The sequence below is a fragment of the Gadus macrocephalus genome, chromosome 19 (genome assembly GCF_031168955.1).
Source record: "Gadus macrocephalus chromosome 19, ASM3116895v1".
NCBI lineage: Eukaryota > Metazoa > Chordata > Actinopteri > Gadiformes > Gadidae > Gadus > Gadus macrocephalus.
The window spans coordinates 2,305,001-2,326,838 of record NC_082400.1 but is presented as its reverse complement, the minus strand read 5'-3'; the positions used below and the strand labels follow the sequence as shown (position 1 = coordinate 2,326,838).

Sequence of the window (21,838 nt, the reverse complement as noted above, 5' to 3'; positions counted from 1 at the left end):
GAAAAGCTTCCTCTGTAAAACAGGAAAAAATATAAATTCTATTTTATTTATTAATTTTTACAGAAGTTGTAGCAGATTCTTTTTGTAAAGCTACAGAAGTTGTACTCAATGTTTTGTACGTTTGAGCCATGTTTTAAGGTCTCAAATAAAACAAGATGAGAACTCAAATATTCCCAGCACTTTCTGTGATGTAGTATGCTTGTTTATCATTGAAAGTAATAAGAAATTACTCTTTACATTAAGGTAGTAGCCTAGTGAGAACAGGGTGTTAGGGGAATCACTTTATCCCCCTCTTTTTCATCAAACCGCAATTTTCGCAAGTTCCCACATTTTTTGCAAGTTCCCGCAATTTAATCGCATAAAATTGCATAAATATGCCGCATAGTTCATCGCATATTTTAAGAAAACGTGCCGCATAATCAAGGATTTTTGGCTGCATAAATCATTAAAAACGCCGCAATTTCTGGAGGGACTGACTGAGAAAGGAAAGCAAAACTCCAGCATATAGCCACCACTATCCAATGGAGGGCGCAGTTACAGAACAAATAAATCTCCCAATACCTAAAAACTACAACATGAACAATACAAGATTTTGGTGAAATAAAACTCACATAACCATAAAATGAAAGGATACAAAAATATTTTTCATTCTTTAATCTGTTACATATGTTTTTGTCATGCCTGTCTAGACCTCTTTAGAATAATTTGCATTTTCCCGAATGTTTTTATTTTTTTATGAATGAAGACACCAGCATGCAAGAATGAGTTCACGTCTGAGGGAAGGCTACAAACGCAATTAACTATTTACAAGTGCAAAAACGCCAACATATTCTTTATTTTGCTGACCACTTGTTTTTTATCCTGACAAAAGCCTCATAAGGACAGTTCCTCTGCGTCTCTCTCGTAGATTGCACCATCTTTCAACGTCTTTGTTTAATACGGCTGCATCACCTTCTCTCACATGATCAGCAGCTCGCAGATTTTACTTTCTTGTCAGAACAAAGGGTAGACTGCCTTTGTCTCATCAGACCTTAGAGGATTTTTCAGCCTCATTGTTGAAAGGTCTGTCCCTATCTGAACCCTGTAAGGAAGAACAAAGTAAATATGGGCAGATTGTTTAAACAACAAAATAAAATACTGTTCATTTCGAAATACTCCAAAGTGTACAAAGCTAGAACACGAACAGTAACACAGTATTTCCTTATTTTTTAGATCACAGGTTAAGGCAGGTTAAGTGCAACTATAGCTCTCCCAGACCTGGAGAGTGGGAGTCTCTGTAGGTGAAACATTTGTTGTCATAGCAGGTATCACAGGAGCCTGCTCAGGAGTTGTCTCTGGTATTTGCTGTGTTGGAAAACCTCTGTCTTTTGTAGGTGTATGTAGAGGTATCAGGTGACTGCGGTTGCGTCTCACCACCCCCTGGGGTAGATCCACCAAGTAGGACCTTGGAGTGGAATGGTTCTGAAGCACAGTTCCTGATGTCTTTGTGTCAGTTACCCATACCCGTTCTCCAGCCGTCAGAGCACTGAGAGCTTTGACACGGTGACAAAGTTGTAGTGTTCAGTGTCTGACCTCCTCTTCTCTCTTTCCTCCCTAGCGAAAGCTACACCATCAGGCTGTGCAGGGTCTAGCTGAGTGGGAAGAATTGGCACTGTGGTGCGAAGAAGCCTACCCATAAGGAGTTGAGCTGGACTGTATCCACTCTGAAGGGGCGTGGCTCTATAGGCGAGTAGAGCCAGGTAGGGGTCTGCTGCCTTCTTCAGCATATTTCTGTCCGTTCCGCTTCACCATTACTCTGCGGAAACCTTGGGCTGCTGGTGACGTGTCTGAATCCATACGAGGCTGCAAAGCCAGCAAAAACTTGTCCAGAAAATTGCGTCCCGTTGTCAGACATCAGGACCTCAGGAATTTCATGCCTGGCAAAAATCGACTTGAGATGGACAATGACATCGGTGGACCTGGTGTGCGATAACTGTGCAATCTCAACATACCTGGAGAAGTAATCAACCACAAGCAGGTAAGTTTTGCTCCCCAGGAGGAACAGGTCCGCCCCCAACTTTTGCCATGGTCTTCCCGGGCATTCTGATGGCATGAGTGGCTCCTTGTGATTATGTCGCTCTTGTATGCATGCTCTGCAGTTGAGCACCATTTCGTTTATTTGCTGACTGAGATCAGGCCACCACACAGACTGACGAGCACGGCTTTTGCACTTCTCCACACCCTGATGTCCTTCATGCAGTTTTGCTAACGCGTCGTTCCTCATGGCAGCAGGTATAACGAGCCTTGTGTCTTTCAGCAATAAGCCGTCTTTCACTGTGAGTGTAGCTTGCTCTAGCCAGTAGTTTTTCAGTACAGGTTCCTGTTTCGCATGTGCTGGCCATCCTTCTGAGCACAGGGTCATGACACGTGAGCAGACACTGTCAACTTTCAGTTGCTCTTTCAGATTTTCCACATACATGGGGCTTACAGGTAGTCATTTTATGACAGCGTCTACATAAATGTTTGTGCTCTCCATCAGCCCCTGTTCCTCTGTAGGCATGCGTGATTTCACAGGTGAGCGCGACAGTGTGTCTGCTGTCCAAGTATGAATACCGCATCAGTCTCATCCTGAAACGCTGGATTCTCGAAGGCAACAGATCCAGTGCTTGCGCTCCAAGTACGCTGAGAAGGTGTTTATGGTCAGTCTCCATGCAGAACTGTTTCCCTATAAGGAAATTCCTGAACCGTTCACAGGCCCATGTGAGGCCAAGAGCCTCCTTTTCCACTTGTGCATACCGTTGCTCAGTTGGAGTTAGCGACTGCGATGCATAAGCCACAGGCCTCCATTCCTCCTCCCACTTTCGAAGAAGAACGCCACCCAGCCCATATGACGATGCATCTGCAGACAGTTTGGTGTCTCTGTTCAGGTCATACATAGCAAGGACCGGAGGAGAAGACAGTGCTCTCTTCAGCGATGTGAACGCCGTTGCCTGGTCCACGTCCCAGACCCAACAGTTTTTCTTAAAGAGGAGGTCACGGAGTGGTTTGTCCGTCTCTGCTAGCTGTGGAATGAACTTTCCCAGCTGATTGACCATGCCGAGAAAACTCCTCAACTCACCGACATTTGTGGGCTCTTTCATCTCCATGATGGCATCTGTTTTTCTTGGGTCAGGGCGGATGCCCACGGATGTGATGATGTGGCCCAAGAGGACTACCTCACTTGTGGAGAGTTCGCATTTGTCCACATTAAGGGTGATGCCTGCTTTCTCCAGTCTCTGTAGCACGCCATGGAGTCGAGCATCATGCTCTTCCTGGTCGCGTCCCCACACCAGTAGGTCATCAATGTGGCAGACCACCCCTTCTAGCCCCTCAATGACCTCAGCCATCATGCGCTAGAAGTGTTCGGGTGCTGAGGCAATACCGATGGGGAGGCGGTTAAAATGGAACAGCCCAAAGGGTGTAATGAATGTGGTGTACTTGGATGATTCCTTTGTCAGCGGAATCTGCCAAAACCCCATGTTGGCGTCCAGTTTGCTGAAAAACCCCAGCAAGCATTCCAAGGCTCTGGTCAACTGACGGTAGAATGTAATTTTTGCGGCACACATACACGTTCAAGCCGGTCAGATCCACACACAAGCGTACAAACTCCTTATCCTTCTTGGGCACGACAACCATGCCGGCACTCCACTCAGTCAGCTCCTCGACACGGCTGATGACGCCCAGGCTTTCCATGCGCTGGAGCTCTTCTTTGACTTTGCCAACCAACGGTATAGGAATGCAGAGTTTGGGATAGCATGCCTTGATGTTCTCCATCTCTATGCTGTCCACACGGATGAGTAAACCAAGGGCCACAATGGCCAAAGGCCATTGTGGCCAAGGGAAACATGACCATGAATGAGAGCGGGAGGGTGTGTGTGTGTGTAGGTGTGTTTAGGTGTGTGTGTGGGTGTGTTTGGGTGTGATCAAGGGCGTTCTCAGGTTTTTGACCACATACACCTTCTCTGCTGTCTGTTTAGTTCCTCTGTCCACAGAGAAGGCATCCATCTGCTTTACACCACTGGTATCACTCCTCAATGTGTTTTTCTGCTTTTGACCGCCTCTGATTGCCTCGCCATATCAATGGCTTTTTCCAGGTCTAGATTTTTTTCCATCTGCATACGTTCTGAGAGCCGTTTATCCGCTAGCCCTACCACAATCCTATCCCTGAGTAGCTCGTCGTGCAACGTTCCATAATTGCAGTGTTTGGCTAGGGCATACAGGGCAGTGACGAATGTTCTTTTTAAACAATGTTCTTTTTCACCACGAAGAACGACTGAAAGCCTTCCCGTACTTTAGTGTAGCTGCGCAAGTCTTCGTCACTTAGCTTCAAGCCTCTTAACACGTCGTCGGCATCATCTCCCATACAATAGATCAAAGTATTCACCTGGTTGTCATCGGAGCTTGCTGTTAAGTTGCTTGCTTGGCGGAACCTCTCAAATCTGCGTATCCACTTTGGCCACTCGTGTGGTTTGGAAAAATCAAAGGGCTCCGGTGGCTGGATGTTAAACGTAGCGCCGTGTGTGTTAGCCATTGTGCTAGCTCCTTCCCCACTACTCTCGGCTCCACTTTCACTCATCTGCGACGCTCACTGGTCTCCTTTTTGTATTTCCTTCCAAGTGGATCGTCTTATACTTTTACTTCGTACCCGTGTAACAGCACTTCTGACACCATGTCGCGTTTACTGAATAATAACACACGCGAGTTCACTGTTAACTGGCTACCACTTTATTGAACAAATCGCAGCATCCCGAGTATCCGTGATCAACACTTCCCATGCATCCGGCTAAACCTTCCCCCAACACATAGGTTCCTATCACGTTATTATTATCATGAACTAAAGTGCAGTAATACCACATTTCTCTCCAGTTAGAACTGCTCATGATGATATCGCTGCGTTGTCTCTGTGGAGACAGTGCAGCAACACCTCTACCTAAGCCCCCCCCCCCCCCCTCGTCGCATTTACAACAGAATGAAACCCAATAAACCGCCAATATGTGTAGGGTCCAGGAGGGTAGATTAGGTTTACCTCGGGCAGTGTAAACGCGCGGACCGTGCAGCGAAAAAGGCGTGCATAGACGGCATATATAGTGGTGAAGTCACGCCCCTTCCGGTAGAGGCCATGGGACATATGACATCGAAAAATATGAATGGGTTTCAATGGAGAGAAAGTAATTGTTTTCTGGTCCCAGTCTTTATATGCCCTGGATTACACATATGTTGTTTGTGGATTTAAATTATAATTTTTCATCCAAAGAAAACGAAACATTTTCGTGAAGAAGTTTGATAATGTTGTGACGGCACATACGAGACATGTAGTCTTTCTCATTGTGTTTTCTCTACAGCCTTTAACTGAACAATTGCACAATAAACGGTCAAACTCTTGACATGAAAAATTCTCATTTAAATCCACAAACAACATATGTGTAATCCAGGGCATATAAAGACTGGGACCAGAAAATAATTACTTTCTCTCCATTGAAACCCATTCATATTTTTCGAGGTCCCATGGGCTCTACCGGAAGGGGCGTGACTTCGCCACTCACCTTATTCCGCCACGCCCCTTTTTAAATGTTATTGTCTTCCGCTTTGTGTTGAAACTTCCGGTCGGCTAGCTACAGCTAGATAGCTACATTGAAATACCCGGCGAATTAAGATGGAGAGGCTAACGTGGGTAGAGACATAGAACATGTCAAAAGTTTGGATGGAGGGATTGTACTTCGCCACCCGAGGTTAATGAACTCCACAGAGTGGTTGGATGACATGTGTTGGTGGCCTCAAGTGTCATATGGGGATATTTTTAATGATTACCCGCAGCTTCTACATGCAAGTACAAATTAGCTTGTTCTGCACAAAGGCATGCAAGTTACTGATTTGGTCTCATTCAAAACAGGTAATGCTTCACATCCCATATGATGAGGCTTTCTGTGCAAAGACTGACTAGACTTTCTAAGAGCATTCTATTTCAGAGACATGCTTCCTTTTGTTTCAGACGAGTATAATGAAGGTCGCCTTTTGCTCTGTGAGCGTTATATGCAGTTATGCAAATGATTACTTTATACTATAACTACATATTTTAACTATTTGTACATATTATTGGCTATTGCTTTTAATGTAATTCTTTTTTAGCATTATGTCAAAGCATTAACTCAATCATTAAAGGATTTAGCAAATGCCCCAAATATTTAGTTTATTGTCCCTCTCCAACAAAGACATCATGTTTGTGTATAAAAAATACAGATATCAGTTAAAGTTAGTTATAGATTTGTAAAAATGAACAATATAAACAACAAGAGAAACAACATTTTAACCATGTAACCATTACAACTGATTTAACTTATAACTGAATGAACATCTTATCCCTCATCTTCTGGTATAATGTCCCCACGAAGATTACATAGACCTGCACAGACTCTCAGAATCTTGTCAAATTTTGGGGCAAGGTTAATGGGCACTGTTTGAGAGACTATTCTGTAGTTCTTCAGGTGGCGCATTACCCTCTCATTGGTGCTCGGACGTTGGCTATGCGCCTCGTGTTGGTGGTGACTTCTTCGGACAAGGGAGGCCTCTTCTGGTGAAAGCTGGCAGGACGAGCTTGACTTTACATTCAAACAGAAGATCTTGGATAACAACTCCTCGGTCAGCCATCACCTTATCACCTGGAAGCAGATACTCCAGAAACCCTGAGTTGGCTGCGATGAACTTGTCACTGCATCTCCCACCATATGCTTGAGAGATTAAAGGTCCCATGACATGCTATTTTATGTATTCTTTAATATAGGTATTAGTGGGCAACTAATGCCGCTTTTCCACCGCACATGTAGCTCGACTCGACACGACACGACTCGACACGACTCGACACGGTAGCAGCGCGGGTCCTTTTCCACCGCAAATAGTACCTCCGGGACGTGGGCGGGGTCGGCTGCGCGAAAGGGCCGTGACGTATTTTTGTACGCGACGCAAACAACACCTACGTAACCCACACATGGACAGAACCCACATAACAACAATGGAGAACATCGATGCGATGGTATTCGTGTTCGTATTATTAGCTGGCATGTTGAAGAAGTGGAATATGTTGGCTGCGGCGCTGCTATGGCTGTTACCAGCATGGTTGCCATGTCGCTCTCGTGACTTTGTCACACTCTGGCCAATCAGTGGCCGGCCGCCTGCCGACGTCACCTTTTAGCATCGGCTCAGCCACTTGGAACCTAGAGCGAGGCGGTACTAGAAAAAGCAGCCACTTCAGGTACCAGATACCATGTTTTCGCGGTGGAAACGCAAAAAAGGCGAGCTGAGTCGAGTCGAGTCGAGTCGTGTCGAGCTGGTACCATGCAGTGGAAAAGCGGCATAACACAGTATTCAAAGACGTTCCCGAAATTCAGCCGTGGTGCAGAGTTACAGCCACTCCGAGCCAGTCGCACATTGAGCTTCCCCCAAATGCGCTGTTTTGGTGTCTGTAGCTATAATGCAAATGAGGAGGAGCGAGGCGGGTCAAGGAGGAGGGTGGGGGTGTGGCCCTGAGCAGCTTGCAGCCACGGTACCATGCGCTCTGTTTACAGTGGATGTATCGCAATGGCGAGGCGCACACAGCCTTTAGCCGTGTTCTGTAAATATTCTAGAACACACGGGAGTCCTGGAGCTCTATATCTAAATATTATCATATAGCCTACATAGATATCTATATCATATAATATATATTATAACGGCCAAAAGCTGTCTCAAACGACCGCGTTGGGTTCTCCGACGTTCCTGGTTCTTCAACGTCCTCATCAATGTGAAGTAGACTGAACCGCGACAAGGAGGAGAAAGGGATCGTTGCCGGGCAGCGCTTAGGCACCTCCGACTCCGGCGGTGGTCCCTCAGCGGGTCTCAAGCTGGAGACATTCGCCACCAACAATCCCTTTCTCCTCCATGTCGTGGTTCATGTTCTTGAGGGAGTCAAAGCCAAAGTTCCTTCCCCCCAATTCATTCTCAACCTTGGCTGAGATAACCCCCAATACGAGTCTCGTTGTAGAAATACCAGAGACGAGAGTCCGACAGAACGGTTATCCAAATAACAAGGAAGTGTACAACACTTGCGTTACAGTCCTGGAGCTCTATATCTAAATAATATCATATAATACATAGAAATCTATATCATTTAATACATATTATCACGGCCAAAAGCTGTGTGCGCCTCCAGACGATATTATGAATCACAAACGACTTTGTCGGGTTCTGCGACGTCTCTGGTTCTTCCACTTTCACATCAACCTGAAGTCGACTGAACCGTGCGCTGCCTGCTGCCGGCTGCCCGCTGCCGGGCGATGGTGCCTCGCGGCAACCGGCGGCATGTCGCAGTTCATGTACTTCAGCGAGTCAAAGCCAAAGTTCCTTTCCCCCAATTCCTTCTCAACCATGGCTCAGATAACCCCCACAACAGTCTTGTTGTGGAAATACAAGACACGTCAAAGAACCGACAAGAAACACTTGTGTTACAGTGTGTGTATTCACACACACACACACACACACACACACACACACACACACACACACACATGTGGCGCTCACACGGTCGAGTCTCATTGGCGGGCCAACGTCTCTGGGCGGGCCAGGCAGAGTAAGGGGAGGAGCTGAGATTCTTGGTGACGTCATGAATACAGACATTCCAAATCAGCGCACTTGAGCCTCAGTTTTTTCAAAGGCGAGCAGAACAGCTAGTGCTCGTTTTACACCAAACGCAAGTTTTAGCCATTGGGGGACCATAGGCAGGCTAGGGGAACTCATATTTATGTTAGAAAACCTCATAAAGTGAGATTTTCATGTCATGGGACCTTTAACATAATCAAACGACATGGTGCAACAGCTATGAGGAACTTGATTGTATTATGTCCATAGTAATGACTGCAAGACTCGCCTCTTGAGTCCAGATTGTGAGCCTTCTGAAGAGGGGTCTCAGAACAGTCGATTACGTTATGTTGTTAATGGATAATGTTCCTTGAAGCTCTGTGGCATTGTTGCCTGGATCGCCTCCCTGGGCAGCCATGGAACATAGCACCTCATCTTCTCCTCCATGAGGTCCAGCCACTGAGAGATTATCCTACAGACTGAGACACTCTGAACCTCTCTGCAATGTCGTCCTGCAATAGGTTCAGCCGGAGCACCATCAGGGTCATCAACAGTTGATCCATGGGATGTAGCTGAGAGATTCTGCATCCTTCTTTCAGGTCGTCGGATAAAGCCGGTTTTATGGGTGTTGGTCTGATGGTCTGCCGTCCACAAAATGAAAAGAACAGAGTAGGGTTTTTTCGGAGGGTTCTTCAAATTTAGCGCCTTTAGCGCCTTTAGCCACATACGCCGGTCCTCATTGCTGGATGGGGGAGGATGAAGTTTGAAGGTTGCCCCACAACATTCTGCCCTGGTTTTCCCGTGTACAACACAGTATTGTTGCAAGGGCACCCGTCTTTTATTCCAGTTGTTATGGCAGCCCCGCACAGAACAAATAATGCTGGTCATCTTGACTAAAATTGCTAATGTATTGTGCCAATGATAACGGACAGAGTTGCTCAACCGGAAGATAGAACACAAAACTGAACCAATATGGCGCCCCCCATGTTTACACGCGGAATAAGGTGCCAAATATGCTGACAGGAAAGGAGGAGCGGCTTTACACGTGGCCTTTGCATACAATGAGACCCTTTCTACGGACCCTTTTACCTGGCAGACTCCGCTGGAGAGCCAGGCTGGCAAGTGCACAACTTTTTCACTTTATCTTCATATTTAGGGTTAGGACTTAGAGTTATTGGGGGACGAGATGAGCAAATAAAGTCATTCAAATACCAACGGGATGTCCCCCGCTCGGCTACATTATGAAATAACTCATTTTTCTTTTGTAATGCAAAAATCACAATCGCGTTTGCCGTTAACGTGATCAGGCATGCAATTTAAGTGATTAGGGCATACACTTGTTTATATACGTCTTTTAAGAGTCATCTAGTGCTTGGTAGGCAATAGAGGCAATAGGCTGGCATATAAGCCAGCTGGCGGGCCTGCGTCGCAGATCCAGATGCACTTTCATTAATCAATTCCTTGAACTAGCCTTTGATAATGTTCTGGCCCACCAAAAAATTTCCCCCGAAGCCAAACTTAGTTGCCGACCCCTTTAGGCCTTCTTTGCTTACGTTGACAGTAAACAGTCAACTGGTTTCACGTGGTAATGTCAACAGAAAATTCTATATAGAATGTATGAAGGACTCAACAGATTTCTTCACAGAGTTCATATTGTGGCAACCCTAACCCTGTGGAACAGGTGGAGAAGCAGGGCTTAAATAGCCTGCTTCTCCACTCATTCGGGGCTCTTCCAGCCATGTGGCTCCTTACGGAGAGACCGGTCCTCGTGGGTGACGGGATTCCACCCACGACGGATGGGACCGTTGATTCCTCCCAGGTTTTTTTTGAGACTTTGTTATGTTAAGGATTAAACATGCCTTTTTGGCTTTTTCCTCTCAAAGTTGTGTCCTGTTTGGGAGGAGGTGGTTCGCTCACCGTGCCGGGTTGCCACAATATTTAAATATATAGATGAAGTCTGCCTAAAACTCGTAACTTTTGTCAGTTTTATTCGCAGTGTTTAACGCTGTCACCTTCTGTCCACTAGATCATGTCACTACAACATGTAATATCTTTATGCAGAGCAGGAAGGAGGAGGGGTTTCATAAATAACATCCCAAAGCGTCCTCAATGTATTTATAATATAATTAGATATTTACCCTAGATATTGCATTTTAAATCATGAACACATTCACTGTATTTGACATTCAAATAGCAATTAATATTGAGATGCATACATGTATAGCTATAAACATAACTATACATCTTTAAGTTAACTTTCTTTTTCATGCTATATTAATAAAAACAGTAGTCTGACTATAATCCACTGGGATTTCAAGTGTGGGCCTTTAAAATCTGCCACGCAACGTTAACCTTTCTGTGCTGGCTCATTATAAACAGGTGTGTGTTGAGAAACGGCCACTTAAAGTTACTTATTTCAAGTCATACTATTTCAAAACATAGGTCTGATCATCCAAATTCTTATTCCAACTCATGTTAAGTGAATTACCCACTTAATAAATCATGACATCTTACAATATTTCTAATATAGTGTTTGTTTTGATGGTATCATTGTTATGGCAGTTGAAGTCAAATTATTGTGTCATTGTGTTGGCATGTCATTTATACTCATCGCGTCCGTCAATTTGTAGGCCTATAGCATAATTAAAAGAGAGGCTACAGAGTATATTAAGAATATTGTTTTATTCAACAATGGAACTTTAGTAATAAATAGAGGCATGAATTATGCATTCCACGGTGAAATTGGAGGAAATCTTTATACAAACGTCCAAGAAGTGGAAAATCGATTTCACCCACAGTGACAGATAGACAGAGAGCGTTGAGACAACTCAGAGATATATGGGGCACAATCTTTAGAAAATAGTATTGCAATTTTTAAAGGAATGTGTCTCTCTCTTCCCCTCAATCAGGACAGAACCCAAGTTGAACAAAAGTCTATCACCCCAATGTGCAAATGATTCATAAATAATAAATAAGAGTATTGCATCACTAACAAAGTGCTACAGAGAGAGGCACCAACAAACTTCATTAAACTAAAATTAATTGTCAGTGTGTGCGTGTTTAAAGATGTTGTGCTTTTTGGAGGTCTAGTCTGTTATTTCCCCCCCAGACCATTCAAAGCAGAATAAATCTGTACATTGTGTTATCATGCATTAAACAAGGTATTGTAGCCATCTGTTATTTTTCATAAATTTTGCATTTATGCCTGAAAAGTATAAACTGAGAATTTTGGTCCTTGATATTCTTCGTAGGCAGTTAATATCTATGTGCTTTTGGTCATCATAAATGCCTAAGCAGTTTTTCTTTGTAAGTAGATAAAGCTTACAAGCTTCAACAGTGTAATGCAGTCTTCAGAAGCCTATGACGGTAGAAATTGCTTGTTTCACAATTATCATTTGTATATTTTACATTACAATCGTATTCAATAGAGAAATAAGTACAAAAGCACTTGAATTAATAACTATTTAGGAAAACCGAATTATGTACCATCAAACACAAGCATTTTAAATTCACCCCAAAAATTATTCAAGTGCTTTATGCAAAATAACAGACTTATTTTCACACATTCAGAAAATTGCTTTTGCAGACTGCTTCTGCTGGGGACCCTTTCTATGTTTTTTCTCTTGAGTATATAAGAAGCAGCCTTATGTTGTTACAGCCTGGAGACAATGAAAACCTGAGTCACGGAAGATCTTGATTCTCATAATTAACCTCTTTCGACATTTCTGTCGTTTTGAAATCCATATTTCTTCCATATTTTTTTTCCAATTTGTCAATTTAGGAAACCGACAATACAGACGGTAAAGGTCTTTGTGTCTTCAGAACATCGTAGAGTTACCAATGAGGACGATTTGACAAAAGCAGAATGGGATTAAAACCTTAACCACATAGAACAAACAGTGTTATTGGTCTGTGTGTGTGTGTGTGTGTGTGTGTGTGTGTGTGTGTGTGTGTGTGTGTGTGTGTGTGTGTGTGTGTGTGTGTGTGTGTGTGTGTGTGTGTGTGTGTGTGTGTGTGTGTGTGTGTGTGTGTGTGTGTGTTATTGCGATGCTGAAATGCTGAAAGGTTTCCAGGCTATATCGGGGGGAGAGACATCCCTGGTTCAGTCTGGTAGAGACCAAAGTATCAACAGTGACGTGTAAAACGCTGGGAGAACAAGGCACAGAATGTCCCCAAGCGTCTCAACCATGGTCCCTCAAACATCACAACCGACGGTCTGCACCCGGCTGAACCAAGTAGGCTGAACACCATCTACCTCTAGTACCGCAGAGACACAGAACAGAGAGTACCGTACACTGGAGCCACCTGGAGCCACCCTAGTGCTCCTTCCTTTTCACGTCGGTAAATGAATGAATGAATGTATGTATGTATAGGAATATCTGTGTGTATCGGGTGTGTTTGTTTTCTTACGCTGTTCATCTAAGGCAAAGCAGAGAGGGGTTTCCCAGCCTAGCCACCAGGGGCACCTTTTATTTGGCTGTCTCTGTTAACCCTCCAAACACCTCTCTACGGCGGGGTGAAACAGGAGAGAGTGAGGCTGAGGGGGGTTGAGACAGGAGCGAGTGGGGGTGAGGTGAGGTGGGAGGAAGGAGGGGTGAATTAAATGAGAAGAAGAGATGAGAGAGAAGGACAGAAGTAGGGGAGGAATAGACAGAGGGAGGGAGATGAAAGGATTAGGACAGGAGGTTGTGCGTGGGCGAGAGAGAGAGAGATAAAGAGGGAGGGGGAGAGGGAGGAAGGGGATAGAAAGACAGGAAGCTCAGCCAGCACAGCACCTGTCACGGAAGACTCCTGCTCTCCGTCTCTCTCCGTCTCCCCCCCTCTCTCTCCCAAAGACCCCCACAGAAGAGAGCGAGAGAATCAGAAGCACTCCTTCCTTCCTGTGTCCATCTCCTGTCTTTTGAGAACCTGCCGTCACCATAGCAACGCCCCCCGGGACCACAGTCCCCCCCACCCCCCGTTGATACTGAGTTCATTCACTTGCTCCTGGTGAATGTGTGTATGTGTGTCTTGAGAGAGAGTGCTTTGTATCGGCAGTGAGTTCAGTGTCTTTAAACTGGTTTTCACGGTAAAAAATAAGCTCAACCCGTTCCTGCTCCGTTTGAACCGATCCCCGGTGGACGGGAGCAGACGGTACCGGACCATCGCAAGGCCCTGGACCATCGCTGGGCACCGCCTCGTATCAAGGTCTCTTTCAGTCCATGTGGGTCCGTCCACGGGATTGACTGATCAGTCTGGCCAATGACGGCCTAGCCATGGCTCGGTCCCTCCCCTCAGGGGGAGGCGGGGTCCGGGCGGCCCCTCAGTAGCCGGGCGACGTGGTGAGGGGGCCGCCGTGGTGCAGGTAGCCGGGGTTCACCACCACCGACACGGGAAAGCTGAAGATGAAGGGCGAGGTGGGCGTGGCCGGCCTGGAGCCACCCAGCCCCAGTGAGGAGGCTGACTTGGGCCCCAGCAGGGGGCTGGCGGCGGCGGCGGCGGCGCAGGAGGTGGCGAGCACCTGGGACTCGAACTGCAGCAGCTGGCCCATGAAGCTGAAGTTGGGGGAGATGATGCTGCGGCGCCGGCGTACGAACTCGAAGGCCTCGTCCAGACGCACCCTCTTCCTCTTCATCAGGTAGGCCAGGCAGATGGTGGCCGAGCGGGAGATGCCTGCCTGGCAGTGGACCAGCACACGCCCGCTTGAGTCCCGCACCGAGTCTGAGGGGGGGAGGTAAAGGATCAGGGCTGGTACACCAGCAGTACTGGGTGGGGGTGTAGAAGAGCTACTGGTATCTGCTTAGTGAGGGAACCAATCTGACAAGACACAGAATCACAACCGGGACCTGGAGCGAGGAGCTATTGGGAGGACAAACGGGTGATGACCACAACTGACTTAACCTAGCGAGGTTCATCATGCAAACAGGTTCAAACAACTGCCACTACTCAAAGGTTCTTGCATTCTCAGTTCTTCCCCACACAAAATGTAAAGGCCATTTCCCATTTACCTATGAACTCGATGGCCTCCAGGAACCAGGAGCTGATGTCCTCCTTGTGGTTGTCCTCCACTGGGATGCTCTTGTATTGGTAGTCCCCCTCGAAGTGGTTGGGGCAGTCCGAAGACACGTTGAGCAGCGCCGAGATGCCCACCGTGTTCAGGACGTCGCGCCGGGACGCGTGCAGCGCGCTGCCCAGGTACAGGAAGGGGAGAATCTCCACCGGGCCCCCCTGGACACACACAGCCACACACACACACACACACACACACACACAGACACACACACACACACACACACACACACACACACACACAAACACACAAACATTAGTCACCTTTCCTAGTCGCGGTGCATGTTGGGCTATTCAAAGCAACTCCGACCAACGGCAAGTAAATATAGTTAATATGGATTATTGATTCTTGTGTTTTCATATGTGGTCTGAGAGGAGAGCCCTGTGGATTCTACGTCTACATCTCATTACTAAAGTAATGCTTCTCTTGCAGTCCTAACACTATTGAAACAATATTTTATAGAAGAAGGGGTTTGCAGAATGTGAAAAATTTTACAAAATGTCTACACTCAACTTCATATTCTTCTATGAATCCCTGTGAATATAGATTTATAGTATATATGAATATAGGGATTCATAACAGCTCAGATGATCGGTTTATATGGCTGTAACGATATGCGTATCAAAACCGAAATCGCGACACTCAAAGCCACAAACCTGTCTCGCGGTGTGAGAAGGCAGAAGCGGGACACGCCCTTGCTAACTCCCATTATACTTCCAGTCAAGATCCAGCCATGTGATATGAGATGTTAGTGCCAGGGTTTCCGTTGTCCCGTATTAGAAAAATTAAATGTCTGACAAAATTGTGTCTCTCCGGTCAAATTGTCCAGTTGAAATTAGCTAATAATCTGTTTAAATAATAGTCTGCGACGAGATGCCCTCGCTGTGATGACAGCGCTCCGTGTCTACGTAGGATTGCATTTCTCCACAGCCTGCAAAGTCCTCATATGCGATATGAATGACATTTATCCAGAGTGTGCCAAGCGCGAATAAATAGCCTGTGTGATCCCTGTCTCTAGTGTTTTGTGTGCTTGACCGGCAGTTGGTCTGCTTATATGAAGCTGCCACCAATTATTGACAGGCTGGGTACTTTATTCTTATACACAACCGGACTCATTCGTTTCTTCACTGGACTGGCACACACACACACGCTGCCATTCTCGCGCACACACATACGCCACTCATAACACTATGCCTCATTATTGCGAATCAGACGTTCATGTTTTTTCCCCATCTATTTGAAAGTTAGGCTTTTAAACAGGTTGCATTCTATACGGCCTGATTATGTCATTATTTAAGCTACATCGCCTAATAAGAAGCGATAATAGGATATTTGACCGAAAACAAAACCTATGCAGGTCACTTTAACCGGAACCGTTTTTTCTAGCGGGAACGCTATGTTAGTGCTACCAAACTATTCAAATTACTATAATTTATTTGACATTAATATATTCAAATACGTAACCCCAAACCACAAAACTAGTTGAGGGTTTTTGCCTACCTGCAAGCATCCTCCAACTGCAATCTTTGGTTATTTATTTATTCATTTTGCTATAGGCCTACTTTAATAGTATTCTTTCTGTTCAAATCTGTTAACTGTTACAAATTATTTGTTATTAAATGTTACATAAAGTTAAAAAATCTTTGGATGAATCGAATCATTGGTCAAAAATCGTGATACAAACCGAATCGTGAGTTGGTGTGATGTTACAGCCCTATCGGTTTAGGATGGAAAGTGCGATTGGGATTTAATATATGATCATTATTGGAATTAGAACATAATTTTTGTATATAATAAAAGAAGCGTAGGAAGATAATTGTAATTTAATAAGATAATTATAGCAATGATTGGTTTATATTTAAAGTTCTATATTTTGCTAAAGGCTGTTGTCTCCTCCTCCTATAAAGCAGGCCTGATAACTATCACATGATACTCTGTCTATCCACTAAAGCACCATGGATTATGATAACTATCACATGATACTCTGTCTATCCACTAAAGCACCATGGATTATGCGGCCGTGTACCGGACCTCTGGCCAGCCGTCCCGGGAGTGGACCTTATTGATCACTGACCAGCGGCGGCCCGGCCGGCCGGCCAGGAAGTGATCGATAGCGCTAAAGTGGTCCGGGCTGGACCAAATGTTGTCAATCTGGGGTCGATGGCCCGTGCTTCACTTATACGCAGAGGTCGTTACACTTTAGAGTCACTCCAGATTAAGCTAGTTATTTATTCATACACTGGAACATGGCCGGAAACCCTATCCCATGATTATGGACATAATGGGCTGGCACAAAAACAAGCCTGACACCAGGCCCATGTGTGTGTATACCTGATCAACGTTGCATCCATTTTGTGAGCAAAGTGTGCATGTGAGAGTATGAGTATGAGTATGAGTATGAGTATGAGTGTGAGTGTGAGTATATACCTGGTCGTGGTGAGGTGTACCGCAGGACGAACAGGACGAGTCCAGGCTGGACTGGCTGCTGAGGGGCGGTAGAGCCTTGGTCTTCAGGCAGTACTCCGGGTACTCGCTGAAGAACCGGTCGTAGCCGCCTGGAGAGACACGACGTGTTACCATCAATGCCTTAATTACTTACATAGACACATCATGCACTTTATACAATTAAAAGCTTTATTCTTCCCTCGTTGGCCCGTTGAAGGGAGGTGGTTTACATACAGTATGAACAGAAGAACTGGTCAACATCAATACGCAGGCTGCAGGCTGCAGACTACAAACCCTTCCCTTTCTGTTATGTTCCTCCATAAATGTAACTGTTGTTGTACTGTTCATCTAATCGCTGCAGATAGATCAGATTCTATAGATCACTGATCAGTTTCTAAAGATTTGTGATTTTTACCCTTGATAATAAACACCTTCTCGTGTCCAAAGGCGCGTGCGTCATCGGGACGCACAAGAATACGCCTCGACTCACGCGTCCGCGTGTGTGATCAATCGGCTCACTCACGCACTACCATTACCTCGTTGGCTCGGCAAGCATTGCGCGTATCCTACAACTGAAATGTTGTGTATGTCGTGTATGTCGTGTATGTCGTGTATGTGTGTATGTCGTGTATGTGTGTATGTGTGTATGTATGTATGTATGTATGTATGTATGTATGTATGTATGTATGTATGTATGTATGTAGCCTATGTATGCATGGATGTACGCATGTATGCAAGCATTTACACATGGCACATATTCTGCACGCAAATACTGCATAAGCAACCAGCGATGTAGACTTGAACACATATCTAGAAAATACCCACCAATAATCACCTCAAATGCAACACATATTATAACTTGATAATAACTTAGGCACGCGGTGGTTTTATTTACCTTTGAGCAAGAACACGGTCGTCCCGCGGGCGTCCGTGCACAGCCCGTTCAGCACGAGCGTCAGCGTGCTGTCCTCCCGCACCGACTCGGCGTCCGCGCTGCGCTCGTCGTACAGCACCACCGCGGAATACAGCCCCGCGGTGAGCCGGGCCCGCGCCTCCTCATCCCCGGCCAGGATGCGCTCCAGGCTGAGCGCCGCGCCCTTCGCGCGACGCCGCACGATGCTGTTGCAGCGCGCGTTGACGGCGCCGCGGACGTGGCCCGCGCTGAACGCGAGGAATGAGCGGCAGTCGAGCAGCATACACTTGTCGCCGTCGTCCTTCAGCAGCCGCTTGAGCACGCTGCATTCCATCTCGCACAGGTCCTCCGTCGTGGACGTCGTGGTCGCGTTCGTTTGATGGTCCCCCATAGCGGCCGTGTTGGGGTTGTTAAATATTCCTTCGTTGTTTTTTTGCGCCGATATGCGTTTTGCGTTGAGATGAAACGGGGCGCGTCGAACGATATTACCTGAGAGTCCGTTAAGTTGGTTGTGTTTATCGCTGCCGAGGAGGTGACCGCTGCGGGTTTCTCTGTGATTAGAGGCGCTCTGACACCGCGAGCTCCTGGTTATGAAAAAAGAAGCTGGTGCAACGCGTCACAGCGGAGGTGACGTCACTCTAGATCAGCCAATAGGCGCAGAGCACTCCCCTTCTCTCCGCTGCGTCCTTCTCCGTTATTGTCGTTCATTCATAAAAAGTGGAAGATCAGTGAAGCGATTTGTGTATGCTAGTATCCATGAGGCTGGTTGAGATTTAATTTCCCATATATGGACATCCACTATACAGGATACATACAGTATAGGTGACATATAATGTGATTATTAAACGAATAAATGATCATTAAGCAAAATCTTTCAAATCATTTGTATTCCGCCCTCTTTCAAAGTTCCCTAGGATCTGTATTTACAGTTACGCATAATATGATTTAGAATATAATTATATGAAATATTATGGCTGGGGTATTTCTCCAGTAATTGTTCCTGTGTGTGTGTGTGTGTGTGTGTGTGTGTGTGTGTGTGTGTGTGTGTGTGTGTGTGTGTGTGTGTGTGTGTGTGTGTGTGTGTGTGTCGGTGTCGGTGTGTGTGTGTGTGTGTGTGTGTGTGTGTGTATATGCCTGTGCATTTGCATTCTCTACCATAAAGGTGTGCGCTGGGGTATTTGCATGACGATCTCATCTTTATGAATACGGAAACGTTCATTTAGGTTAGGAGAAGGAGACCGCAGACCCAAAGAAGAGACCGCCCACTTGGTCAGCTGGTCAGCTGTCCACTGGTCATCTGGTCACCTAGATGGAGGCTAACCTGCAATAAGCCAACTATTGACAGGCTAACTGTTGATCAGCTACCTACCACCGGTCAGGGGTTCCCCTCCAGGGCTACGTTAGCACAGGGGGACTGGGGAGAATTAAGAGGCTCCTTTGTTGAAAATATTGCCAACCTAAAGTATGAATCCTCTTTGAATGTCTGCAGATGAGGCGATGGCTGGTGGGAGGGGTTTGGAGTGGCAGGATCATATCAGAGTAACATCAAGATGAAGACCAGAGCCGGGCCAGACCAGACAGACAGACAGCAGGTCTCAGACCTGTTGCAGACAGACAGACAGACAGACAGACAGACAGACAGACAGACAGACAGACAGACAGACAGACAGACAGACAGACAGACAGCAGGTGTCTGACCCGGTCCAGACAGACAGACAGACAGACAGACAGACAGACAGACAGACAGACAGACAGCAGGTCTCTGACCCCGGTCCCGACAGACAGACAGACAGACAGACAGACAGACAGACAGACAGACAGACAGACAGACAGACAGACAGACAGACAGATAGACAGACAGACAGCAGGTCCCTGACCTGGTCCAGACAGACAGACAGACAGACAGACAGACAGACAGACAGACAGCAGGTCCCTGACCTGGTCCAGACAGACAGACAGACAGACAGACAGACAGACAGACAGACAGCAGGTCCCTGACCTGGTCCAGAGAGACAGACAGATAGACAGACAGACAGACAGACAGACAGACAGACAGACAGACAGACGGTCTCTGGGCTGACGGCCACGCTCTGACTCAACGGCTCTGTTTGTTCAGCCTCTGGCCCAGAGTTTGGACTTTAACCGCTCTGATGGAAGCGTGAGTGTGTGTGATGATGCCTGATGTTGACCTCACTGATGGGGTCAGGGACGTCCCCCGCCACACTCACAGCGCGGCTTATATTTAGCTAAACATGTGTGCGCGCTAAATATTAAGCTGTCCAGCTATACATTTTTCATTATCTCTCATTTGATGTGTGTGTGTGTGTGTGTGTGTGTGTGTGTGTGTGTGTGTGTGTGTGTGTGTGTGTGTGTGTGTGTGTGTGTGTGTGTGTGTGTGTGTGTGTGTGTGTGTGTGTGCCTGTGAGTCTGTGTGCGTGTGTTGCATGAATGGACCTACAGAGTGAGAAAGAGAGGGCATGGACAATATTTTGGATGAGAGCATGGAGGTAAACCGGAGTTTGACACACATTCACCCATATAAGGGGATGTTCCTAAGCACAAGCATGTATGTATCATGGTATCAACGTGGAGGAGATACCACCGCCACCACACCCACGGCACACCCATTGCTACGAAGATGAATGGAGCTGCTGCCCTGGTGACGAGAGAGAGAGGGCGGGACCTGCAACTGTAGCCTACAGCTGGGAGGTGATTGGTGGCAACTGGCTGATGTCGTGACCCCTCCTCCCTCTCCTCTCTCGTGCCATCCCTCATCAATAGACAAGGGGACCACAGATACTCCCTCTCTCTCTCTCTCTCTCTCTCTCTCTCTCTCTCTCTCTCTCTCTCTCTCTCTCTCTCTCTCTCTCTCTCTCTCTCTCTCTCTCTCTCCCCCCCTCTCTCTCTCTCTCTCTCTCTCTCTCTCTCTCTCTCTCTCTCTCTCTCTCTCTCTCTCTCTCTCTCTCTCTCTCTCTCTCTCTCTCTCTCTCTCTCTCACCCTCACACTCACACTCACACTCTCATTCTCACTCTCTCTTCCTCTCTCTCTCTCACACTCACACTCTCATTCTCACTCTCTCTTCCTCTCTCTCTCTCACAATCTCTCTCTCTCTCTCTCTCTCTCTCTCTCTCTCTCTCTCTCTCTCTCACCCTCTCTCTTTCTCTCTCTCTCCATCGCTTGCTCTCTCCTTATCACTCTGCCTTGTTTACTCCATTCCTCCTTCTCGTCTAACCACCATGTGCATACACAAAGAAGATATGCAAAATAAAACGTGCGTTAAAAGATGCTCACTTTGCATTCGTAATCCTTGGTAGAAAAAACATCAGCTTCTCTCCTCTGTTTCTCACTCATCACTCACTTCACATTTCACCTCATTCTGTCTTTTCCCCTTCCTGCTCTTCATCAACCAAACACAGAAAATAGCAGGTGTGTGTATGCGTGTGTGTGTGTGCGTGTGTGTGTATGCGTGTGTGTGTGTGCGTGTGTGTGTGCGTGCATGCATGTGTGTGCAGGCTCTAAATCTGTCTCGCTCTCTAAGCTCATAATCCACGGGTTAAGCCATCACTGAGTGCACTGCATCTTCCTCAATGAGTGAGTGTCATTCATTCACCGTGCACATGTGTTTGAGTGTGTGTGTGTGTGTGTGTGTGCCTGTATGTGTGACAGAAGACTAGTGTGTGTGCATGTTTGTTTCATTTTGTGCAGCATTGGAGGGAGGGTAGATAGAGGAGCGAAAGACTGATATACAAAGTGGGGAATGAGAGACAGAGAGGAAGGAGGAAAGGAAAAGGAGGGGGAGGGATGG

General features: G+C 46.4%; 1 protein-coding gene and 1 long non-coding RNA gene across 2 annotated transcripts; both read right to left on the bottom strand.

Annotated features, from left to right (window-relative positions):
* Positions 1–746: 746 nt before the first annotated feature.
* Positions 747–4,972, bottom strand: LOC132447538 (uncharacterized). The gene is made up of 2 exons (XR_009523101.1): positions 4,873–4,972; positions 747–985 (listed from the first exon to the last, which is right to left on the bottom strand). It is a non-coding gene; the product is annotated as an uncharacterized LOC132447538 (long non-coding RNA).
* A 6,316-nt stretch (positions 4,973–11,288) lies between these two features.
* Positions 11,289–18,636, bottom strand: dusp4 (dual specificity phosphatase 4). The gene is made up of 4 exons (XM_060037992.1): positions 18,015–18,636; positions 17,102–17,229; positions 14,613–14,832; positions 11,289–14,325 (listed from the first exon to the last, which is right to left on the bottom strand). Exons 1-4 carry the CDS (start codon positions 18,421–18,423, stop codon positions 13,928–13,930), a joined length of 1,155 nt encoding a protein of 384 aa, XP_059893975.1. The 5' UTR covers positions 18,424–18,636; the 3' UTR covers positions 11,289–13,927.
* Between the last annotated feature and the right edge of the window lie 3,202 nt (positions 18,637–21,838).